We start from the raw sequence: 23,271 nt of genomic DNA on the forward strand, positions 1-23,271 counted from the left end.
GGGATTCTTTTTGCCGTCTTTATTAATCGAATTTATAATAAAGTGAGGATAAAAGATGGAGAACCTGTAATTTTGGGAATAAAATCACAGACATCATTAGCAGAAATCAACTGCTTTTTAATAATTTGATTTAAATAAAATTAAAATCAATTAAAATTTAATTAAAATCAATTAAGATTAGTCTAATTATGTAAATGCAAGTGACGTGATAAAGAAGTAAGTAAGTCAAAAAAATAGCTTTTCACTGTCAGATCGATTGTTAAGATCTGACACTGATCGATTGTTAAGTACTTGTCTGCCTGGATCGAGTAGGATGTTAATGGTCTTAATAAGAAACTTCTTAAGACATTTCACTTTTGCACACACTCGAACATATCCAACTATTTTTGAATATAAGATCACTTGCTGCACTGCATAACGAGAAAGTTTATGTACGTGTAAACTTGGATTTGGATGAAACATGTTTTGTTTTATGGTCCTTAAAAAACACTTTATTCTACACGAAAAACAATCTCACATATACACGAAATATACCCATAATGGTACTTAGGGTTGCATAACAACAGGATACTGAAGTGACATCCGATTGCAATTGTGTAATCTCCACTTAACCTGTATCTTTTTGTCCCTTGTTTTTTCTCTTGTGCCCATTGTTCTCGATGATGTATCCTCTTAATTCAGTTATGCTTCTCTGTATTTTCTTTCGTCTTTTTTTTTTCTATTTCTTTTTCTCGTCTCCTTTCTTTCTTTCTTTCTTTCTTCGAGTTTTCGTTTCTATTTAGCCTAATAATTAGCCTGCATGATAGTATTTGTTTTTCCATTTTTTTCCTTTCCGTTTTTAATTTAGCTTTAATAACATCACCCAGAATCCGAAAAATTTCATTCACTGAACTAGTATCTCTCTACCGTGCCGTCATCTGAAATCGGTATGACGCCACTCTAAGAATTATCCTAGAAAAAAAATCCATCAGGCAATGAGGACGTGCGACTAATATCGTTGTCCGGTTTGAAAGCACACATGCAGGCGTAGCTCACAGTTTGTTACTACGTTGTTTTTAATTATACATCAGCTCTTGGTTCGGGAGAATTGGGCCGCAACCATTCCCCGCACTCAGTCTCAAAGTAAATCAAATTAGAGTAATTTTACCTGGCAGGTGAAAAATAAATCTCAGTTTATTATTATTATTTTTACAAAATGTTAGATTTTTAAAATTAGCTCGATCGTGTTCTAGCGACTCTCCTAAGAATGAACATCATAAAAATGAACATTATACATTACCGTAGCGATGCGTTACCAGCGACCTTCATTTTTTTCAAACTTTACAATTTAATTGTGAAATGTCCATTTTTGCGGAGAATTAAACATTAGAGAGTTTTAGATTTACGTTCACGGCAAACGTGAAACGTCAGTTGACCATTTAAAAATTATTTTTAATAGCTTAAAAAGAATCGCAAAAAAGTCCAAGTAGTAGAAAAACAAAAGAATATTTGTCTTTGGTGAGAAGGTTTGTAAAAGGTAAAGTAAAGTACAGGAAAACGATGAAAACGTGGTCACGTTTGCCGTTTGCGGGGAGAAAAAAAGCCAATCTAAAACTCTCTATTGCCTACATTTTTGCCAACTTCAAAGCTGTTGCGAGATGTAGAAATATCAGCTGCCAGCTTTTCGCTCTAAAATTCTACATATTTTATTTTTACATGCAGCTTTTAATAATTTAAGAATAAAATTTACGACGACTTGTTTTTTCGTAATGTTGATCAGGATCTCGAGGACTTTCACAATAACTTTAAGATCTTAAAAGGTTGTAAGGACAAATACGAATCAATGCCTTGTGTATGAGTTACTGTTCATTAACGAGTGAAAGCCTTCACTCAATTAGCAATCTCGCTCTCCCAAAGCAAAGTTTTTTCCCATAGGACATTTTTCTCCTATAGCATCCCACTCTTCGATGTATTATTATAGTAATCTATTGCCCTATTTTACTATGACGTCACATCAAAACAATCTATTGTTTAAATGCAAAGGATCATGGTCGTCGGAGGGGGTCAAATCAACGCAAATTCACCGAAAATTGTTCTAAAACGCGTATCAATCCACGAAGAGAAGTAGAATAGCTAGTAAACACTCAGAATATTTTTTTAGTACATATTAACACATGTTATATCTGAAAACCAGGCCATTTTAGATTAAACTGTTTCGCTAGGAGCAATTTCTATTGGATTTTGCGATTCTATCCCCCACATAAACAAGCAGTGACGGCATAGTGAAATAGGGCAATGGGATTCACTTATATATCTTTTGCCTTTATCAGTACACACACACTCTTAATAACCAGTTTTGTGACGTCGTCTCTTCGTTACTCTGTTAAAAACCTTGCATTCCTTTCACTTGGAACATTTTATATAATGGCTTATTTCATCAAACTTGCAGCGGACACAAAACCCAAATTCTAGAGATTCTAATATTCAACATATCGTCGTCACTGTTCAATGTGTCGTCGGCGCGGGATCCCTGTAGTTTTGAACTTTTGGGCTTCCTTTGTCAAATAATGCCAGGTTTCTAAGTAAATTCAAGATGGTGGACAATTCGCTATTTATTAGTTTGATATCTGCAAGTTTTGATTCATATTTTCGACATTTCAAAGCTTTAACTGAAGGAAAAACCACCAAAAAGGATTCTGGCTCACTCCCAAATAAGGTAAGCTTTTCAAATATGGATATGGAGTTGATGGCCTGTGAACGAAAGTATAAACATGATGTTTTTAGTACCCAAATGTTTTGAGTTTGCAAAGCCGGAAAAACTTTTACTACGAAAATTCAAAAATATTTAACTCAATACAAGCGTCATTTGCAAATATTTCCTTTAAAAAATACTTTTAAGAAATGAATACAATGAGATATGAATGAAAATCAGCATGAGGTCACTATCTTTGCTAGCATGACCAGTTTACCTACTCCGGCTATTAACTTTCTAGAATTTGTGGAGTTCAGACTAGTGTCTTTGTGCTGCAATCGTAGTAAGCTAATGTTTATTCTAACCTGCCAGAGCCTCTTACCAAATGGTCGTTATTCAATCGTTGGTGTCTTGTAGCTAGAGAGTCTGATAAGGCAATCTTAAACTGATTTTTATACGAGTTTACTGTATTCCATTCTAAAATGGTGTTCAGGAACGATTTCATTGGCGTTCATCAATGAATGTCTGTACTGTATTCTCTATTCACTTTTAAGATGGCTTTCAGGAGGGATTTCAGTGACTTCACATAGAATCGACCAACATAAAATTCATTTGAAGTGCTGTACAGTACTGGGTCGTTAGCCATCCTATTCCCAGATCAGGAGCCATTACAGAACGGCGACGCTCTTCCATATACTGGGTCTGTAAACCAGCCTACTAATTTGCAGATCAAAATTCCATTGCCATGAGTTTCCATCTCTTGGCCTTCTAGTTCTGTCAAAACTGATACATGTAGGTCACTAGAAAAACCGCTTATTCACTGTGCATTTATAGCATTTTCTTTGGGAACACTATGCACGAGTTTATTCCAGATAATTTTTTTTCATAAATGGATTCCTTATATTGAACAACTAGAACCGCCAGCCTTCTGCTTTAGTTACGAGGTTTGATGTCTTTGCCCAAGGACAAGATGACTTTAGTCAGTTTTTCTGCCTTGTCGACGTCAGTGCTTTGGAATTCTCCATACAGCTTCAGCGTCCAATAATCATTCGGACTACTGTTCCTGTTATTCCTGTTATTGTGGTTCTTCTTCTTGATGTTGCTCACTTCCACAAATATGAGACTTTCATTTCTGTTTATCGTATATACTTTCTTGGTTACTTCGTGAACAAAGGTCACACTTCTGCGATATTCCTGTGACACGACCGGCTGGCCTCCTATCAACGTTATTATTTCCGTTTTACCAAAAGTCTCGTATATTGGTAGCTCTTGGGACTCCTGTTTGTCTAGTTCCCGCGGTGACGTCACAAGAACACGTAAATCAATGTCTCGTGTTCTGGATCGGATTGGTCGAGGAGTTTTGAGATCCGCAACGAGCCATTTGAATGGTTCGAACTCGTATCTCTCAAACTTCAAATTTTCGTCATAAACGATTTTCAGATCGTGGTTCTTGGCTATCTTTATTTCTACCATGTAGAATTTAGTGTCTTCAACGAGCAGTACCTCTCCCAGCTCTGATAATCTTACTTCTATATCCGCCAAAGAGTTCAAATTAGATTGAAGTCGGTTAAATTTATGATCAGGTGGTGTAGTTGGAGTATTCCTTCTTCCGTGATGTCCACGATTTTTTGGGTCAGCGGACGCACGAAGAACCTTCTCCACGTCTCCAACAGTGCTTCCCAATACCCATGCATGAGCATTTGTAATGTAGATAGATCCATATTCAACTGATATCCTCAAAGTCTTAGATCCATGAAGATAGCTAACGTAGTTGTCGTTGAACTCGTCAAGTTGCTTCGTCACCGCCCTCACGAGCTTCCTCTCGTCTTCGCTACTCGAAGGGTTAGCAGAATCCAAATTTACAGCGAAGTCTTTCTTTAGTGCTTTCGCTGTTACCCGATCTGCAGCCGATGTTTGACCAATGAAAAATAAATAGCAACCGCCAGTTATAGTGTGGTCGTAGACGTAGACTTTAGTGGACTTGTTTTCAAGTTTCAGTCTTTCTGCCTGGCACTTGTAGAGAGTCAAGTAGTTTCCCCTTACCTCCATAATGTATCCGCCTCTTCGGGTTGCTGTTATGATTAAAAAAAAACACAACAAAAATCCAAATGTTTTCATAGCTATTTAAGAACCTTTCTCTTTACCCTACTTTTTTGCCAGCTTTAATATTTCAGCACATGCACTAAGAGAATTACTGTGCGTTACTTCTCGATCATTATCGTAAAAGATAAACAGATTTAAGAAAATGGCAAGTACACAAGGACCAAGGAGCGCTCTCGATAGTGGGAGTTTAAAACTAAAAAAGGCAGGGTAGTTAAGCCCACGGACCCCTTTCTGCGGTCCCTGAAGTAAAAAAGGTTGGTAAGAAAATGGGAAAAACCTGTTATATTACTCGATTCACTCAATTCATCTAGTACACTTCATGAAACAGTCCATATTTATTTAGACCTGCATTTGATGGCTAAACGTTTTTGTTCAAACTGTGGAAGGCTATGCCACAATAATTGAACTAGTATTGATAAATAATAGTATTATTTAAAAATAGGAATACCTGGTCGAATGTTGACTTTAGCTCCAGTCAAATCAGACAGGCCATGGGCAACAAAGTCTTCAGCAAACCTCAGGGCGCCCCAAGTACAGTTAGGCATCGATAATGTCTCTTGCATCTCCTTCGAGTTCTCGTGTTCTGCTGTCTTTAGGATCCTGTCCAATCCTCTACACTGCGCAATCTCGTGAAAAGAATGAAGTGCGGCGTCCGTAAAGCGCTGAACATCTTCTTGACTTAGACGATGGAACAAGAGACTTTTAGGCTGAACGGGGTTCCTGATATTTGAGATGTGCAGGGGTTCTTTCTCGGAATCACTACCATAGAACTCAAAGAACTTGATCAAAGTCATTCCTAATTGTCAATGTAACAATGTCTTAATAATGAAGTAATGTAACTTAGTCCGGGGATGATGGAATAGAATTCTTGTGACCTTGGATTGCAAACTTCAAAAGCCTATGATTTTTTCGAACCCTTAAACAACCTCTGGGCTGATCTAAGTCAGGGCACGGCTGACTCACAGATCGAAATGGAGTTTTGTAAAGCGTCTTAGATTTTGCAGAAGAAGAAAAACCGCCAAATTTGACAACATAGATTGAATAAGACATAGCGCTATAGATTACGTTTGGACACGGCACGATAACGGTATGGCACGTCTGCTCTGTGCGTTCTTCCCAGCCATGAAATCGACATCTAAGTTTACAACGTTAGTGTGCGGGGCGATTTGTCAAACGCATCTGCAAAATTCATTGACCAAAATATCAATGGCGTGATGCTCTTAGCCATATGATTGCGGCTTTTTCACCGCCTGCCAGAAATGAATAGCGTTCTTAAATTCTAGTTTTGTTGTAGGCATAGTTGCTACGTGCAGGGACACCCCATAGCAACGTTGCACGCATGCGCAACTGCTGCCGTGTACCCAAACCCTTACAAACCTGGTTCAGTTCCATTAAGGAACCCTTTGTTCGTCTGTGCTTCTGCTTCAAGTATGTCTGTCCTCCATTTCGTCTCTTTAGCTTTGTTCCCATGGTTAAGAAACCCTGTGTCATGTTCTTCGAGTTCATCTACTTTGATCTGTGAAAAAGTTTGAAAGAACAATACTAAGAGTGTCGCTGTCATCGTTTTTTCTTAAGACTCTTTGTACATTTACTCATGTGTTTTCGGATTCTAGTTTGGTATTTTACTAGGTTGTAATTCTCCCTATCTTGCAACAGGAAGCCCGAAGAAGTGATGAGGAAGCAGAGACATTAGAAAGAGGTATATGTCTGATAAGGCTATTGTTTATAAGGGAGATAAAAAAGTGAACATGCGCTAAAATTATTATGGTGATTTAAGTTTAAATACACAGGTAATTATTGAAAATCTCTTGCGCTGATTGGACAAAAAACTCACATTGTCACACGATAATCACCTCCAGCGATAATCCAAAATGGCAGCCAGCCGCTTTGTTGCTGTTACCGGGAAAAAATGTGTCTTTTATCTTCTTTTTCTTTCCTTTTCTTTTCTTTTTTTGAAAGAATCACCTGTGTATTTATACTAAAACAATTATTCACCTCAGGCTCAGTGAATATCGGGAATAATAACCTCAAATTCGTTTCGGTTATTATTCTTACCTTTTCGATGAAATTATGCTCTTCACAAAACCGAATAAAAAGCACAGCAAGATCCTCTACTGACATAAACCTGTCTATTAAACTTCCGGTCATGTGACGCTTGCGCCCCCAGTGCATGATGACCAGCAGTAAGTGTAGCAATCGAGGGCAGCGTTGGATATGCCGATAGATATACACTGACTTCAGCAGCTCGTTGTGGTTTGTGGTGATAGAGCATTTCAGATCTCCCACCTTAAAATCAATAGTTGCACGTGAACAGTCGAGGAATACTGAAGTGTGGCCGACAATGCGTACCCGCTTGAGAATACGTTCAAATTCAAAAATATCAATGTGTATTGATTGGACGTAGAGCTGCAATGGCTGTGGGTTCTTATCTCGAATGTTCAGCCCTGTCATGGAGGCGCCAAGCAGCGTCATGGACAACAATCTCTGATTACTTCGAGCAGAAATGTAACCGAAAAGCTTATCTCGTTCATTTTGCCTCATCTCGAAGTCGTCTATCATGTCATTGCGAACGCTTTCATCAAAGAACAGATTGTCCGCTTGAATAGTAATCAGTCTACTGATATCTTTCATCTCTTGGGTTTTGCCGCCTACTGCATCTTTATTGGCCGAAGCCTTGATGTGGGCGAGTATTGGGGATACTATCCAAGGAAAACTTATCAATGGGGCATCACTAATGGCCCACTCATCACCAACATTGCCATCTTTTGCTTCACCTCCTTCTTCATCGTTATCTTCTTCAGGGGTGTTGCCCTCTTGGTTGGACGACTTCATCTTATTATATGTTACAACATACCAGGCTGATGCTTTGAACAGAACTTCTTGCGGGTACTCTTTCTCTTTTTCAAAGAATTCCTTAACTTCCTCTTCTCCGCCAAATTCTCTGTAGAAATCGTTCTTGAGGTGGTTGCGAAGTGAGGCAATACTTGCCTGAATTAACTGAGCAACTTCGAACTTCTCATCTGTTTTACCTGAAAAAAAACAAAAAACATTACAGACACCAATTTAGGTAACTTGTTTAGGTGCAACAAGGCAAAATATACGTTCCATAGTACGTAGTTTGAAAGATTTTATTCCTGCGTGCATTAAGAGCAGCAATAAAATTCTGCTGAGGTAACCACGTAAGATTCAAGGACTATTCAAGATGTATACAAGGACCCAAAAATATTTTTTCAAGGAGTATGTTGCTAACTATGCCAAGGTTTTACACGTTGGTTGCACATGGTCGACTTTCAGATTTTCCAATCTTTCTGACTAGATCTTTTTCAGAAAAATGCAAGTAATGATCAAAGCAAAAATTCAAGGAGTTTTCAAGGAGATTCGCTAAAATCGTAAAATTCAAGAGCTTTTCAAGTGCCCTTGAAAACGTGAATTAAATTCAAGGAGTATTCAAGGGGTTTAAGGAGTAGCACGAACCCTGTTAGATAAAGCCAGGAGTCCAACTTTCTGGGTTCTCTCATGACTTTGCGGTAAAATTTTGGTGAGAGGGAGGATATACTCCAATGCGTTTGATTATGTTGACAAAAACTCTTGCCTTTATTCAAATGACATTCAAGCGTTTCTTCTTTGAGAAGATACTCAAAAATTAGAAAACTGGATAATTTCTCGCATGACCTACCCGAAACCCTGGAATGGACTTTAGTTAGGCATCCTGTCAAAACCTCCCCTTCATTCTTAAGTCCATACAAAGCCATTAAAGAACCAAGCTTTGTATTGTAGCGATCTCTCATTTCAATAGCAGAATCAACGTAGTCTTGGTATCCCTCAAGGATCAAATCTTGGTCCACTTGCAAGTCTTTTGGACCTTCTTCACTAATAAAATATCGCGCCCTTTCTAGTTGGTTACACTTTTGAAACAGCTTTCCAAGAATTCCTTTCGACCTTAAACAAACAGAATCAAAAGGGCAACGTTAGCAGAATTTCTTTTCCACTTTGATCTCCAAAAGGTGCTCCAAAATAGGATGAACAACCTCATACATGACAGACGAGGGACAGAATTTTACCTCTGGATTCCCGAGGATAATAAGTTGGGCGACCTAAGCAACAGGTTAGAAAAAACTCGAAAGAAAGTCATCATGATAAAGGGCATTTTACACCAATTCGTATTTTTATCCGACCAATACAGTCCCTGCATTAGCAAAGGATAACTTTGTTGGTAAACGTCCTTACTTGTAACGGGGTTTGTCAGTCTTCATCATGAAGTCAGGATACTGTTCAGGTCTGAGGTCTTGAGTGAGAGTTGGACACTCTCCAGTCTTTGGGAAGTCAACAGCATCAGAATGCATGTGTGCAAGCTTGATGCACTTTTCTGACTTAACACCTGAAGTAAATCGACAAAATTCATGGTAGTAATAGAATACGCGACATTAATGACAATTTGAAATTCAGGAATTTTTTTGCTTAGGAAGACCCAGGAGATATTGACATTGAGAAGGAAGCCACAGTTATATTCCTCACCCCTGCATATCTAATGAATATAAAAAGTCCAATACTTAGGACTTACCCATTGAAATTTCTCGTATTCCAAGTTGGGGCTTTAGGTTCCCATTATATAGACTGACTGACTCATTTCTATATATTCCAAGTTTCTTGAGATGGGATGTCAAATTCCTTGTTGGGCTTTAGCTTGAGGAGCGATCACTACCCCGTAAACAGTCCTTAAGCCCCGTTTACACTAGCGATTTTTTGCGATTTTGTCCATAATAAATAATGGTAAAGAATTTACTTATAAAGTTTTCTTCAGGATACCAAGATTTTCCTAGACGAATGTCTCTTTTGAAGGATGAGACAAAATATTTCCGAAATTTGCCACAAAAATCGCAGCAAAAATCGCCGCAAAAATCGCCAGTGTAAACGGGTCTTTAGAGGTCAAACTGGTCAGAATCCATATAATCCTCTCACCCTACCCTGAGTTTTAAAACTATCAGAAGCATTTAGCTAGAATTACCTTTGTCCTCGGAATCAGCGTGAACAAGATGTGAATTAGCAATAGGCCCCAGCTGATCATTCTTGATATATTCAGCCACAAACTGTATCATATCACCCACATCTACTCTTCGATCAAGATATTTTTTCTTTGGAGATGGAAAATCCATTGGTTTCTCGTTGCCGTTTGGAGGTATTAGTGGTCGATACCACGTGACAAAGTACTTATCACCATCCAAGTCCGAGCCCGAGATCTCGTTGGTATGCGGTCGTGGTCCCTTAGCGGGAAATACGATGCAGTCCACCAGATGATGGAGAGCTTCAATATCTACTGCTTGGAGTTTACGCATGTCTCCTAGAATAGAACGAAATATCAGGGCAAGTTTGTTGGGATTAATTTTATTTATTTACTGAAGGAAAATGATATTAAAAACAAGGATTTCGCAACTATTCGGGAAATCCGGTCAGAACAGATTTTGCCGCATTTAAGTGTCTCTATTTCTTTAGAGGAAAAACTAAATCTTTTTTTAGGCGCATCTTAAAACACAAGTAGCATGACAGAAATTGTTTAATCTGCAATAATTCTCAAGATAAATAAATGACGTGGCCGCAATATTGGTTGATACAACGACAATAAGTAAAACTCCTCTCAGTTTTAAATCCGAACCAATATGGCGGCTATGATTACCAGAAATCCTCAAAGAAGTAGTTGGTCAGGCACTGACCCAAACTGCGCATGCTCAAAAACGAGCGACAAATTAAAACCAGCCGTGCAACGAACCTGGATGGAAACAAGGGTTCTTGGTGACGACCACTTCTCCTGTAAGTGTAACGAACTCCTTATCTGGCTCACTGATGTCTTTAGTGTAACGAACAAACACCTGACCATATTCCAGTGTTTGGGTCTCGTCTAACACACCCACCAACAAGCGCCCGTGGGACTTTGGGACAGCAATACGGGCCCTTCTCAAAAGGTCACCAAGCTTACTCTTGTACATCGCTAAGAGGAGAGACCTGAAGAATGGCTCACACGTGACCATGATGCCACTTTTACGCAGAGTGGAAACTTTCAGACCCCCAGCAACGCTTGCATGACTAAGCATCTCTAAAGCTACTTTCTCGAAGAGGAGCATGGAAGCAAGTCGCATTAACATGGTGTCTTGTAACTTGATGAACGCCTCATCCGGAACGCCCAAACCAGACAAGAGAATAATGCATTGTCGATTGAGGTACAACAGATCTGAAGGGAAAAATTGTTGGTGAGAATGTTGATCTTGATTTCAAACATCTCGAAAAACTCATTCTCATGCCCAAACACTTCTCAGCTTTCTATTTATTTATTTCTATTTTAAATCGATTTTCATATCAAACATTGACTGTCGTATTTCCCTGTGTCTGTTGTCTTCGAGGCAGAACCACGAGTTAGCAACGCCCCCGTATCCTTCCTCGATTTTCCAAAGTTTTTCTTGTTTTACTTATCTTTTTTTTCTTTTCTTTTCATCTTCAAAAATGTTCATCTCGAATTCGTTATAAAACGACGGCCTTTTTGTTTGCCGCTTTTCCGCACAATCCATATATCATACCATATATGGGGTAAGCTTTCTCTACTCCAACTTCGATACTAACATATAGAGTAAACTAGCTTGATATGTCGCTGAAAACTGAAGGGTCTGGGTACGAGAAACGACGTGAACAGATAACAATGGTCTTCATTACACTTGGTTTAGACGAACGATGCATACAAGCAATATTAGGTATTTTTGTGCTTGGTAGATTATTAAAGTTGTACATTTTTCTCGGAAAATAACTTAATGCGGGAGAAAAGCCGGCCAATGCATATGAAAGTACGAACACAAGAAATATTTTTTTATATCCTTGCACTTTTGTTAATATTCTTAACGTGCGTAACCTAAGACCACAAGCTTGTTCATCCATTCTTTCTGCGCATGCTTATCGTATTTTGCTTGCATTTGCATTTTACATGCAAACATTGTTTGTGTTTGCAATTGCATATGCATTTGCATTGTCTGTGCATGCGACACAGGCTTTAGATTATGGATTCTTTTACTTTTTCTAAGTCAAGACCTGGTTGTTTAAGATACATACTTATCAACTTTTACCCTATGAAGTATTAATGTAGTCTCCCCCACAGCCCACACTCAGCCTCCCCCACTCAGGGGAGAAAGCGTTGCGTGATGACACTGAAAGCGGCTGTGGGGGAGACTAGTGTTAATGGCGAACAAATTGAACTCACTTGGCCTGCTGAATTCACAGATTTCCAGATCCTTGTGGTTACATTCAAATTTACTCATGCTATTTCGATATTGCAAAATTTTCTTTCCTTGTGGCAGGTTTAAATCCAAAGCCAACATCCCTTTACATCCAGCGTATCGAATCTGATAAGCTGACGGTACCTTACGTAAGCCCAAGCTATCTGCTACCTAAAAGGATCAGTAAGAAAAACAGTCAGTTTGGTACCAACTATAAATAACGCAATCTTCACTGGCGATTGCACAAATTGCGAATGGCAAACACTGCCTTCCATACACAATCTTTAAAGTACGTGACATTGGAAATTTTCCATTCAAAATTTAAAAAAATAGGTTGATAGCAACCTATACGTTCTCTGACAAATACTTGACAATAGGTCATGATATTGTGTAACTCTTACATTTTTGGCTAGGGCTAGGCTAATTTTCCCGACTCCATCAGAGAAAACGTATGTTCCACTCCTAAATTTGCCGCAGCATTCGAAGAACTCGTCACTGTATTGTATCTCTATTTCCTTGATTTGTTTGGTTTCAACTCCTTCATCTATGCTCACTTTAACAGACTCTTTAGTCGATGAGAAACACTGTCCCATCCGGGACACATATGTTGCTACGCATGTAATTGTTTCCAGCTCCCCAAGAGATTGTCTGATGTCTCCTGCTCCATACTTGCCATCAAAAGCATAAAGCCACGCTCCGTGATCTCGCAGCTGGCTGTTCGAGCATGCAAGAAATTCAAAATGGCGACCACATAGGTGAATTCCTTTCTTTAGAAGATTCACTACACGTGTTTCCAGAACATCTTTAAGACTTTCTGCAAAGGAAGAAAGTTTGGAGAAATCTTCTTCCCGGAATGCAATGCGCATGGCGTACTTGTGGCCATACTGCCTTATGACGCGGTTTTCAGCGACGAGCTCCGGCTGAACCAAAAAGTCCTGGGTCGGGGTGACGATAATTCGAGGAACATACACGTAGTGTTTGGGTAACTCAAAATCTAATGCTGTTTTTCTTTTGAATTTGCCAAACAGAAACTGCTCCAAGACGGTCTCCATGGGACAGAACCTGTTACTGTCTACAAAGGCGATCAGCTGGTACAAGGCACGACAAATCTGGGAAATGAAAACAAAATGGAAGTTCAAAGAAAAAAAAAAAAAAAAATGATCTCCCAACAGATGGTAATGACTAAACAAATATAAAACGATTGTTTATAGACTTTCTCCGTTTTTATTAAGATTACAGATTCTTTCAGTCTTCTGTTTTATTTATTATTTTTTGTCGTCATCGTCATTATTGGTTGATACTACTCTTCCCGGTAGACCGAGGCAGTTGTGATTTTTTAATCGCCTTCGTAGCGGCGAAGAAGTGAAGTGGATAAGGATAAGGATCTTACCCCTGACAATCAAAAATTAGTTAAAGACACTGTTAACTCTTTCATTTCTGATGGCTCTTTACCCTCCACTGCTAAAAACCTTTTTGTTATTACTCCTCGTACTTCTCACGTCTATTTTCTTCCTAAGATTCACAAAGCTAACAACCCTGGCCGTCCTATTGTTTCTGCTTGTAGTTGTCCTACCGAACTCATCTCTAGCTATCTAGATTCTCTCATGCTGCCTATTGTTCAGTCTTTACCTACTTATATTAAGGATACTAATCACGCTCTTAGTATTTTTAATGATTTTCGCTTTCCTGATAACTCTTCTAAGCTTTTGTTTACTATGGATGTCAAATCTTTGTATACTGTTATTCCTAATGATGAGGGCCTTCGTGCTCTTCAGCATTTTTTCGATCTTCGTCCTGTCCTCGAGCCCAGCACTCCCACTTTGTTACGCTTAGCTGAACTTGTTCTTACTCTTAATTGTTTTTCTTTCGGCGATCGGTATTATCGGCAGGTAAACGGTGTTGCTATGGGTACTAAGATGGGCCCTAGTTATGCCAATTTGTTTGTTGGTGATATCGAAAACCTTGTTTTTCAACAATATACTGGACCTAAACCTGAGTTTTTTGGACGGTATATTGATGATTGTATTGGTGCTACTTCTTGTTCGCGTAATGACTTAGATTCTTTCATCTCTTTTGTTAACTCTTTTCACCCTGCCTTAGACTTTACGTGGGAGGTTAGTGAAACATCAGTCACTTTCCTTGACATCTTGCTTAGTGTTAATGACGACCGTCTTAGCACTAGTGTCCATTACAAACCTACTGACTCTCATTCTTATTTACTCTACTCGTCTTCTCATCCTAAGCACACTCTTAACGCTATTCCGTTCTCGCAATTTCTTCGTCTTCGTCGTTTGTGTAGTGATGATCTTGATTTTTCTGTTAAATGTTCTGAGATGCGTTCCTTCTTCCTTAAGCGTAATTATCCTGCTCATGTTATTGATCGCGCCATTCGTAAAGTTTCTACTATTGATCGTACCACCGCTCTCACTCCTCACACTCGTCCCTCTAATGACCGCATTCCTTTCACTCTTACGTATCATCCTATTAACATTTCCATTAAACCCATTGTTAACCGCAACTTTTCTCTGCTTGACTCTCATACTCGCACTTCTGCTATTTTCAACAACCGCCCTCTCTTTTCCTATAAACGTGATCGTAATCTCCGTTCTTTCTTGGTCAAGGGAGTTCTTCCCTCTAACAAAGAACCTGGTACTTTTCGCTGTTCTCGTAAACGTTGTTATACTTGTCCTCACATAGCTTCTCACACTTCTGTTGTCGGTCCTAAATCAACTGTTAAAATCACTGACCATTTTGTTTGTACCACTTCTAATGTTGTATATTGTATTAAATGTACCCGCTGTAATCTTTTGTATGTGGGCGAGACTGGCCGCCGTCTTGGTGATCGCATTTGCAATCATCTTTATGATATTCGCAATAACGATCCCACCAAACCAGTTTCCCGCCATTTTAATCTAGCTAACCATTCTCTTTCTGACTTCATTGTTTTCGGTCTTTCTTTGCTTAACGGCAACAATGATTGTCGCAAGAGCAACAATGATTGTCGCAAGACCAAAGAAATGCGGCTTATTCACCTATTGGGCACTCTTAGTCCCAACGGGATTAATGAACGCTTTATTTTCAACTAACCTTTTCTTTTGTCTTTTGATTGTTTGTTTTTGTTTCCTTGCCTACCTTGCTCTCATTGGTTTCATTTGTCTTATTCTATCATATATACACTCCTTTCTACCACTTCTTTCTCTTTTACTCCGACGAAGGACTAGCGTCCGAAACGTCAGTAAGTTTTTTCATCTTTTCACGGTGTATACTTTACCTTTTCATCATTACTGTTTCATTAGAAACACCGACGCAGCTCACACTAGTTTTTAGCTAGTTATATCTTCGTAGCGTCTGTTATGTTATCCGCAAGTACATTTCAAATCGACCACGTGATGCCAATGTTGTACCACGAGGACAAGTTTTTTACTCCACGTGATTAAAATTCAGTCAAGGCGATTAAAAAATCACAACTACTTCGGTCTACTTGGAAGAGTAGTAGAGTGGTTTTATTGTGCTTGTGAAAGAAGACGTAATTCCGTTGTTTTCTTTTGGTTTTAGAATTTTAGAACTAACCTGCGAAGGTTGCAGTGTTCGGCTTCGACGAGAAACGGCATCATCTGGTGCTACAGCACTTCTTAGTAGATCATAGAACTTTCGACTTAGTCGATCAGTAACTTTAAATCCCCGAGATAGCAAACATTCCAGTGCATAAGCCACTTCGAAGCTGTCGAATTTGGGTTTAACTGGAACCTCACTTCGACCACATGGTTTTTTGGTCTTCATGGCAACGAAGTACACTGTGCGACCTTAAAATGTGGCATAAAAATCGAAGGTTAGTCTCTTTGCTTTCCTTTTCATTTCAGGATATTATCATTAGAACTAAAAGTTTAAATTCAAGTTTACCTCGACTAACGAAAGAGTAAGAAGACAAATAAATGCTGAACGAGCGAGTGTGTATCAATAAGAGTGTGAGTAAATGCACTAAGTTTGAATGTTAATGAGAAGTAACTCACTTAGGGTTCCTAATCGTTTAATCAGTTCCATTGTTCGATCGTTTTTCTTTGAAGATTCAAAGCGAAGTCTCAGAACAGAGCTCTTTCCCAGAACCTCTTGGGTGCAATTTAGGAAACTGACACATCGAATCTCGTTGGTTTTGTCAAGTACTTCCTCTGAACGGATAGAAGAACATGAAATATTATAATTGCTATTCAAACATTTCTACCCACCATTACCCACCCACCCACCTATTCACCCACCCACCCACCTACCTATCTCACCTACCTAGCTACCTTACCTACCTACCAATCTTACCTACCTACCTTACCTACCTTACATACTTACCTACCTACCTACCCTCCCACCTACCTCCCTACCAACCTACCCACCTACCTACCTCCCAACCTACCTACCCACCTACCTACCTACCTACCTACCTTCCCACCTACCTACCTCCCTACCCACCTACCTACCTCCCTCCCTCCCTACCTCCCTACCCACCTTCCCACCTACCTATCTACCTACCTACTACCCACTTACCCACCTACCTACCTACCTACTACCCACCATCAAACCTGCCGACTTCTTCCTTCTTCCCCAGTCAACCTTCCCCACCTCGCAATTTGTCTGTCTGTCCGTCCTATATAGTCCAAACTTGTATCGTTTCGACACACGTTAACTTACCTATTTTAGTTACTTTCGGTGGTCGAATAAGTGGCAAATACAGATCAATCCGATCGTTATTTTCATCCACCAGAATATAATCTTCAAACTGTTTGTACTCGAATTCGATTCGCATCTCAACTCCAGCCATAGGTAACAAAAGGAAGCCGGCAAAATCATTGTTTTTCCGACGGAATGCGAGGGTCAATTCCTTGGTATCGTGTACGAATTCACTGTAAACAACCCCATCCTCGATTAAATGAACGTCATCAACGGTAGTATAATGTTCTACGAAAGTCCCTCGATTGAAGAAGCTCCCAAAACTGCAAGATATGGGCTGCAAACCATGTCTCGACGTTTCCGCTTTGTATCGAAAGGTGTCTCGCATATTCTCGCATGATTCCATCCAGTAGGGATATCCTGGACTGCAAATTCTAGTACACCATTCTTGTCGGATCTTTTCGAAGGCAGAAGGCTTTGAACCATCTCGGAAGTTCAGCTTGTATTTGATATACTCTTTATCATGGTCTTGACCAGTCCGAGATTCACTATCACTTGTTCTTCCCATCGTGAAGATATTTCTCAGTTTTGTCTCAAAGTCTTGCAGACGTCGAGGTATACTAGAGTTTCTGGCCATCGAGGAATCGCCCATTCTTTCATTCGATAGTCCTCCAACAACTTTGATTTCAAAATCAAAACCAGGTTTTTTAGCATTTTTCTTCGGCTTGGGGACGAATTTTCTCCTCGGCCGAGATGCCATGCTCGTATTTTATCACGAACGAGCAAACTTAAAATAAAAAAATCATTCGCTTCTAAAAAAACAAGCTTTGTACATGATATATCCAGCTATTATAAAAATATTCCACAATAAAATAGTATCAAAATCTTTAAACATCGTTCGGATTAGAAAAATTTTCCACTAGTTTCTCGGAATGTTTATATCTCGATTTCCGGAAAAAACCCATGACGTCATTGTGCCCGATTTCCAAGAAATTGCATAAATATTTATAAACAGAAATTTTAATCTTTTACATAAAAAATATGATTTGCTACGTAGTATATTAAATCATGGGATAATTATGTTTGAATAGATCGTTATCGTATTAGTATTTTACGGTTTTTATGTATAAAATAGTTTTCTTGAATAGATTTTATGCGAGGCACTCAACAATTTCCACAGGAAGCCCAGCTGGAGATAGTGGAAAAATATATTAATGATAAAATATAAACAAACTTGAAATGTCTGACATTTGATTTCATATTGAATATAAAAGAGATATCAGCAGCCAAGATTTTATTCCCATCTAGTGGAAGAGAATCTAGGAAACAGATTATTGACTGAATGATTATTTATTCAGTCAAGACTCAAACTGAGAAAGACAAAGACAACCATTTTACTTGGGCTTAGGCCACCTTTCTGGGCTTACTTTCTATATTCATATTATACAAGTTTTATTATTTGCATGTCTTACAGTTCATCAATTGTTTATTCTAATATCATTTTATCAAAAGTAGGCTCCCTGTGGTTTAACAAAATACATTTGACTTGCCATTCATAAAATGTTGCGGGCTTAGGCTCATTTTAAAAAAAACACAAAAAAACAAAACAGAACAAAACAAGAGCAGAAATTAGAATAACAAAACAAGCAACTACTGGATTTTAGGCTAAGCCCAAACATTCTAGGAATTGTGGTATTTTAAGAGTTGTGAAATGCTTGAGCGACTAGAGTGTTGCATGAGAGGACGGTATAATAACCAAAACTATGTAAATAAGAGTAAATAGTTTAATATTTGAATGTGTAGTAATGCTTCTGAAATATTTGTTATCCTTTCTAGTAAAGGAAGAGTTGCGTTTCCTTTGCTTAGTTTGGATTTAAAACTGTTATAACTGTTATGTATGACTGCTAACTGTTAGTTATATAGATGCAGGATGTCTAGGTAGCGTGATATTTAGTAGTAAACCACGGATTGACATTTGTATCTATTTAATATGTTTGTTTATATAATATTGGCTATGGAATGCACTGTTTTTTTGCTGCATGTCCCTTGCAGTGGGACTGTAAATATGATAATAATAATAATAATAAAATTTATAATAACCTTAATAAAGAGATTATGAATATAAAATAACAAATATATGTACAAATTACTTATTTATCGATAAAAACATATTTGTAAAATATAACAAGCCTATATCGCTTCGAAAGCGATGATGTTTCGGCCCGTTATCTATTTATTGTGTGGCATTGCTGTATAAAGAATTTTGTTCTTGCTTTGGTAATGATTGGGTCTCCTGTATATTGAAAATGGCAGACAAGAGCGATCTCGCGGTACACTTTCACGTTGAAAAGTCTTACGCAAATTTCGATGGAAACATTTGTTATAAAATTCTCTTGGACGAAACACATCGTAATTAAGTTTTTTGAAGATTTTAGTGGTTCTTGCTTTGAAACATCGTAGTGTTTTGGGGGAAATCAGGGCAACGTACATACATATAACGTCTCGCCGAACAAATGAGAGATCCGACAATAGATATAAACAATGATCGAGTATCGCAGAGAGCAGAGTACAAAGTGCAAAATATTTTGGCACATGAGCATTACTGTACGCGCTATGTTGAATGTAGGATACTTTTTAAACCTTCTTTCTGCTCTTTGACATTTATGGTAATGTATTTAGCTCTTATATCGTAACTTGAAGAAAATGCGAAAGTCTCAATTCGAACGAAAAGATACAAGGCTTGTCTTTGACCAGTGCGCCGTCACTTTTCAATAACTTACCTACTTGGCGACTTGGACCTAGATACTGACTTAGGAATAAAATACGCATTGTCGTAGGGTTAATCAATAATATATTTTTTTCCAAAAAATGGCGTCATGCGAAAGGGCATAATATAGTCTACACAACTACCTCAGAGAAGATTTACCGCAACTCTCCGAAATACTCCGCATGGTGAAATGTTTTACATTTTCCCATTGCTTATGATGGAAACGGCATATGATTGGATTAGGTGCAAAACTCTGACAGCTAAATGACACGCACGGAGACTATTATGGGCCGGCAAACCGAATGTTGTGATCGTTTCGGCCTGAGGGCCGAAACAAAAAAACAATTAAAAGTTGTTTTTTTTTTTTAATTGAATATATATTTAAATGTTAATCTAAGTAGAAGACTTAATGGCTCCTTGGACAGTGTCAATGTCAATAATAATAATAATAATAATAATAATAATAATAATAATGATAAAATATAATAACTCTATAGGCCTTACGTATATATAGATATCAAGCAAAATAATAACAATAATGTAATAATAATTTTAAGTTTGTAAATCATTAAAAAAAAAAAAAAATAATAATAAAATATTTACATTATGTACTTTGTGAAAATTTAAAGAGAAAAAGTTACTATTTACAAAAAACTAGAAAAAAACAAAATGAAAAACAAGCATTATAAAAAAGTCTAAAATTATCTAATATCGGCAAGGTTAGTATTAATGCTAAAGTCCAATAGAAAGTCACTTTCGTTGTTCTTATAAAAAGGAGTGCGGGAGCCTCTAATGCATGTAATTACAGCTTTCAAAATCTCAAACGACAACTTTGTTCTAATATATGTTATTGTGTCAGAATAGCTTTGTCCAGTTTTGTTCGCCAGTTTATCCGCTAGAGTTTTTAGGAAAATTTGGCTTTCCTTGCCCATACCACCATTGGTCCCAAAGATAAGCGGTGTAAATGAACCCATTTCCACTTCCAGAACTCTCTGTTGATATTTTCTTTTCTTTTCTTGCTCTTGTTCGTTGAATATTGATGAGGTGGTTTTCTTCTGGTTGCACTTGGAGTTGACATGCGACACTCGTACGTCAAAAAATGCTGTCACTCCTCGTTGCCAGAATGCCCCCGCTTTGATATCCAGGCGTGCATCTTCGCTTGTAGTCGTGGATTTTAGGTTAAACCGTTCTCCATTCAGTGGAATCAGCCGAGGCTCGGCTTGGACGTTATGGCAGACTTTGCTCAAGAGAGTGGTTAAAAAGTCGCGAACATTGTCATGTCTTTGGGCAATGAAGCCTCCTTTCTTGCAGGATAACGCGTGATTGACGTCGAAAGACGAGCCACATGGACAAGTCAAAGGTAGATCACTTAGGGGCATGTTATATCGTAAGCGCAAGGCATCTCTAAATTCTTGCTTGTTGAGGGTTAGGCCTTGGTTGTCATAAGGAATAGTGTTTAACCAGGAACTTGCATCTTTATCTCTTGCTTGATCGATGTAAGTTGCCATTTCTGGATTCATCATACCGTCGATGCGCTCGATTTTCGACTTTGTCATAATTGCTTTCAAACTGCGATATTGACTCTTGAGATCCTCTGAGTCCTCCAAAGGTGTTAAATTTTGATCTTTTATAGACTCGGTGTGTCTAGATGTTATTAACTTCGATGCTGCGAATTGTTGAGGCGAATCTTCTTTTAAACAAGGAATGCCCAAACCACCCTGATTTGGAGTTAACGTGACAACTTCGTGCAGTGAATCAGTTAGGGGCTCCTCTTGACCAAAAAGGGTAATAATAATAATAATAATAATAATGATAATGATAACAATAATAATGATAATTTTTTAAAAATTCTTTTTTTTTTAATTTCTTCTATATATACAATATCTAAATATATTTGCAACCAATTAATAAATAAAATTTAAAAAAAGAGAAAAGAAAAACTATAATAAAATATACTATTAATTAAAAATTATAATAATAATGATAATGATAATGTTAATAATAATAATGATAATAATACATACTGATAATAATAATGATAATAATAATAATAATGATAATAATAATGATAATGATAATACATGATATCATCCTGATGAACCTATATATAAGATAATAATCATGAATACTACTCCTACTGCTCATACTCCTGCTACTACTAATGCTCATCCTGCTCATGGCTAAACCTTCCCTCTCCTCCTGATCCTCATCCTTCTCCCTCATCCTGATACTACTCCTCCCTGATACTCTCATATGCCTCTCTCCTCCTGCTCCTCCTCCTGCTCCTCCCCTGCTCATCTCCTCCTCTGCTCCTCCTCCTGCTCCTCCCCTCCTGCTCAGCTCCTCCTCCTCCTGCTCCTGTCCTCCTCCTGCTCCTCCCCTCCTCCTCCTGCTCCTCCTCCTTCTCCTCCTCCTCCTGCTCCTCCTCCTGACTCCTCCTCTCCTCCTCCTGCTCCTCCTCCGCTCCTCCCTCCTGCTCATCCTAATGCTCCGCTCCTACTCCTCCATCCTGCTTCCTCCTGCTCCTGTCCCTCCTGATCCGCCCTCCCTGCCTCCTCCTCCAGGCTCATAATAATAATTCTCTGAAACTCCCTTCCGCTCCTCCTCACCTACTGATATAGAAAATATAATAATAATGATAATGATAATAATGATAAATAATACTCACCTCTCCTCATGATCCTCCTCCTCCTCCCTCCATCCTGCTCCTCCTCCTGATAATGGTAATAATGATAAGAATAATGATACATATAATAATGCATAATAATAATGATACATTAATGATATACAATGAATATAATACTAATGAATAAAATAATGATAAAATACTAATGATAAATAATAACAGGATAATTACATAATGCACTAATCATCCTGAGACTACTACTAGATAGTTAATACCTGCTCATCCTCATGCTACTAATACTGATAAGACCTACAAACCTGCATCCTACGCATGATCATACGTCCGCTCCTCCTCATCCTGCCTCCTCCTGCTAACCATCCTGCTCCTAATATGATAATCTCCTCATGCTCATCCCTCCCGGCTAATTACGCTCCTCAGTGCTCTCCCCTACTGCTCCTCCTCCTGCTCCTAGCTCCTCCTGCTCCTCCTCCCTGCTCCTCCTCCTAATGCTCCTCCCTCCTGCTCCTCCTGTCCTAGCATCCTCCTCCTCCTGCCTCGAACTCCTGCTCCTGCTCCTCCTGCTCTCCTCTCCTGCCTCCTCCTACACTCCTCCGCTCCCCCGCCATCCTGTCCTCCTCCCCCCTCCCTGCTCCCTCCTCCTCCTTCTCCCTTCCACTCCTCCCCCGTCCTCCTCCTCCTGTCCTGGGATTAACCGTGGATTCCACAGAGTGGCCTTCTTCCCCTGGATTCGCAATTGACTTTCCTCACGTCGCTTATCAAGTACTACGTAATTTAAAACAGGGCGGATCCATTGTGGCAAAATAGGTGCCCAATCCCCCCCCCTATTTGCTCCATTTCTCAGCTATATATGCGTTAGTCGCAGTCACCCGCCCTCCCCCCCCCCCTTTTTCCTCGAATTCCTTCCTAAAACCCATTTTTTAAAAGTTAACTATACCTTTCGATCAAACTCTCCAGGCCCTGATAATCTCTGCTATGAATAAAATCTACTGCCTGCATCGATCTCAGACGGTCTCAGTCATTTCCGTGTCCGTCAATCCTCCGCTTTAATCATTCCCCTATGCAGCGCCCATCAGGGTCTCGCAAATTTACGTCCTATTACAAACTCGGCGTATGCCTGGACACAGTCTTGCAAACAAACCGCAAATCATTTTTAATTAAAACAAAAATATATACA

At 38.8% G+C, this 23,271-nt stretch overlaps 2 protein-coding genes across 4 annotated transcripts; both read right to left on the minus strand.

Annotated features, from left to right (window-relative positions):
• Positions 1 to 1,155: 1,155 nt before the first annotated feature.
• Positions 1,156 to 17,606, minus strand: LOC116292984 (uncharacterized). Of its 3 annotated transcripts, XR_004196748.2 has the most exons (14): positions 16,705 to 17,606; positions 16,038 to 16,193; positions 15,598 to 15,830; positions 12,429 to 13,136; positions 12,012 to 12,198; positions 10,539 to 10,997; positions 9,780 to 10,112; positions 9,002 to 9,152; positions 8,451 to 8,713; positions 6,830 to 7,803; positions 6,152 to 6,290; positions 5,223 to 5,570; positions 3,054 to 4,743; positions 1,156 to 2,730 (listed from the first exon to the last, which is right to left on the minus strand). XR_004196748.2 is itself a non-coding variant. In XM_031700353.2 (13 exons), exons 1-13 carry the CDS (start codon positions 17,441 to 17,443, stop codon positions 3,605 to 3,607), a joined length of 5,829 nt encoding a protein of 1,942 aa, XP_031556213.2. In that variant the 5' UTR covers positions 17,444 to 17,606; the 3' UTR covers positions 2,842 to 3,604. The 3 variants fall into 3 exon arrangements, 2 of the variants coding, with proteins under 2 accessions (XP_031556213.2, XP_088883605.1); XM_031700353.2 differs by lacking the exon at positions 1,156 to 2,730 and having other exon boundaries at positions 2,842 to 4,743; XM_089027479.1 differs by lacking the exons at positions 1,156 to 2,730; positions 15,598 to 15,830; positions 16,038 to 16,193; positions 16,705 to 17,606 and adding an exon at positions 15,299 to 15,548 and having other exon boundaries at positions 2,842 to 4,743.
• A 2,456-nt stretch (positions 17,607 to 20,062) lies between these two features.
• LOC148912342 (uncharacterized) lies at positions 20,063 to 21,231 on the minus strand (the record flags this gene model as incomplete). The annotated part of the gene is made up of 1 exon (XM_089027595.1): positions 20,063 to 21,231. A coding segment is annotated over one exon (1,080 nt), but the record flags the coding sequence as incomplete, so codon positions are not given.
• Positions 21,232 to 23,271: the final 2,040 nt, after the last annotated feature.

This window comes from Actinia tenebrosa, unplaced genomic scaffold (genome assembly GCF_029948245.1).
Source record: "Actinia tenebrosa isolate PJP-AT-01 unplaced genomic scaffold, QUT_ActTen_1.0 PGA_scaffold11__36_contigs__length_13525064, whole genome shotgun sequence".
Classification (NCBI taxonomy): domain Eukaryota; kingdom Metazoa; phylum Cnidaria; class Anthozoa; order Actiniaria; family Actiniidae; genus Actinia; species Actinia tenebrosa.

Coding starts and splice junctions, on each gene's coding strand:
- LOC116292984 (XM_031700353.2), bottom strand. CDS start 17,443: ATGGCATCTCGGCCGAGGAGAAAATTCGTCCCCAAGCCGAAGAAAAAT. Junction 10,113..10,538: donor GAACCCTTGTTTCCATCCAG/GTTCGTTGCACG, acceptor GTTCTATTCTAG/GAGACATGCGTAAACTCCAA. Junction 6,291..6,829: donor AGCATAATTTCATCGAAAAG/GTAAGAATAATA, acceptor ACTTTTTCACAG/ATCAAAGTAGATGAACTCGA.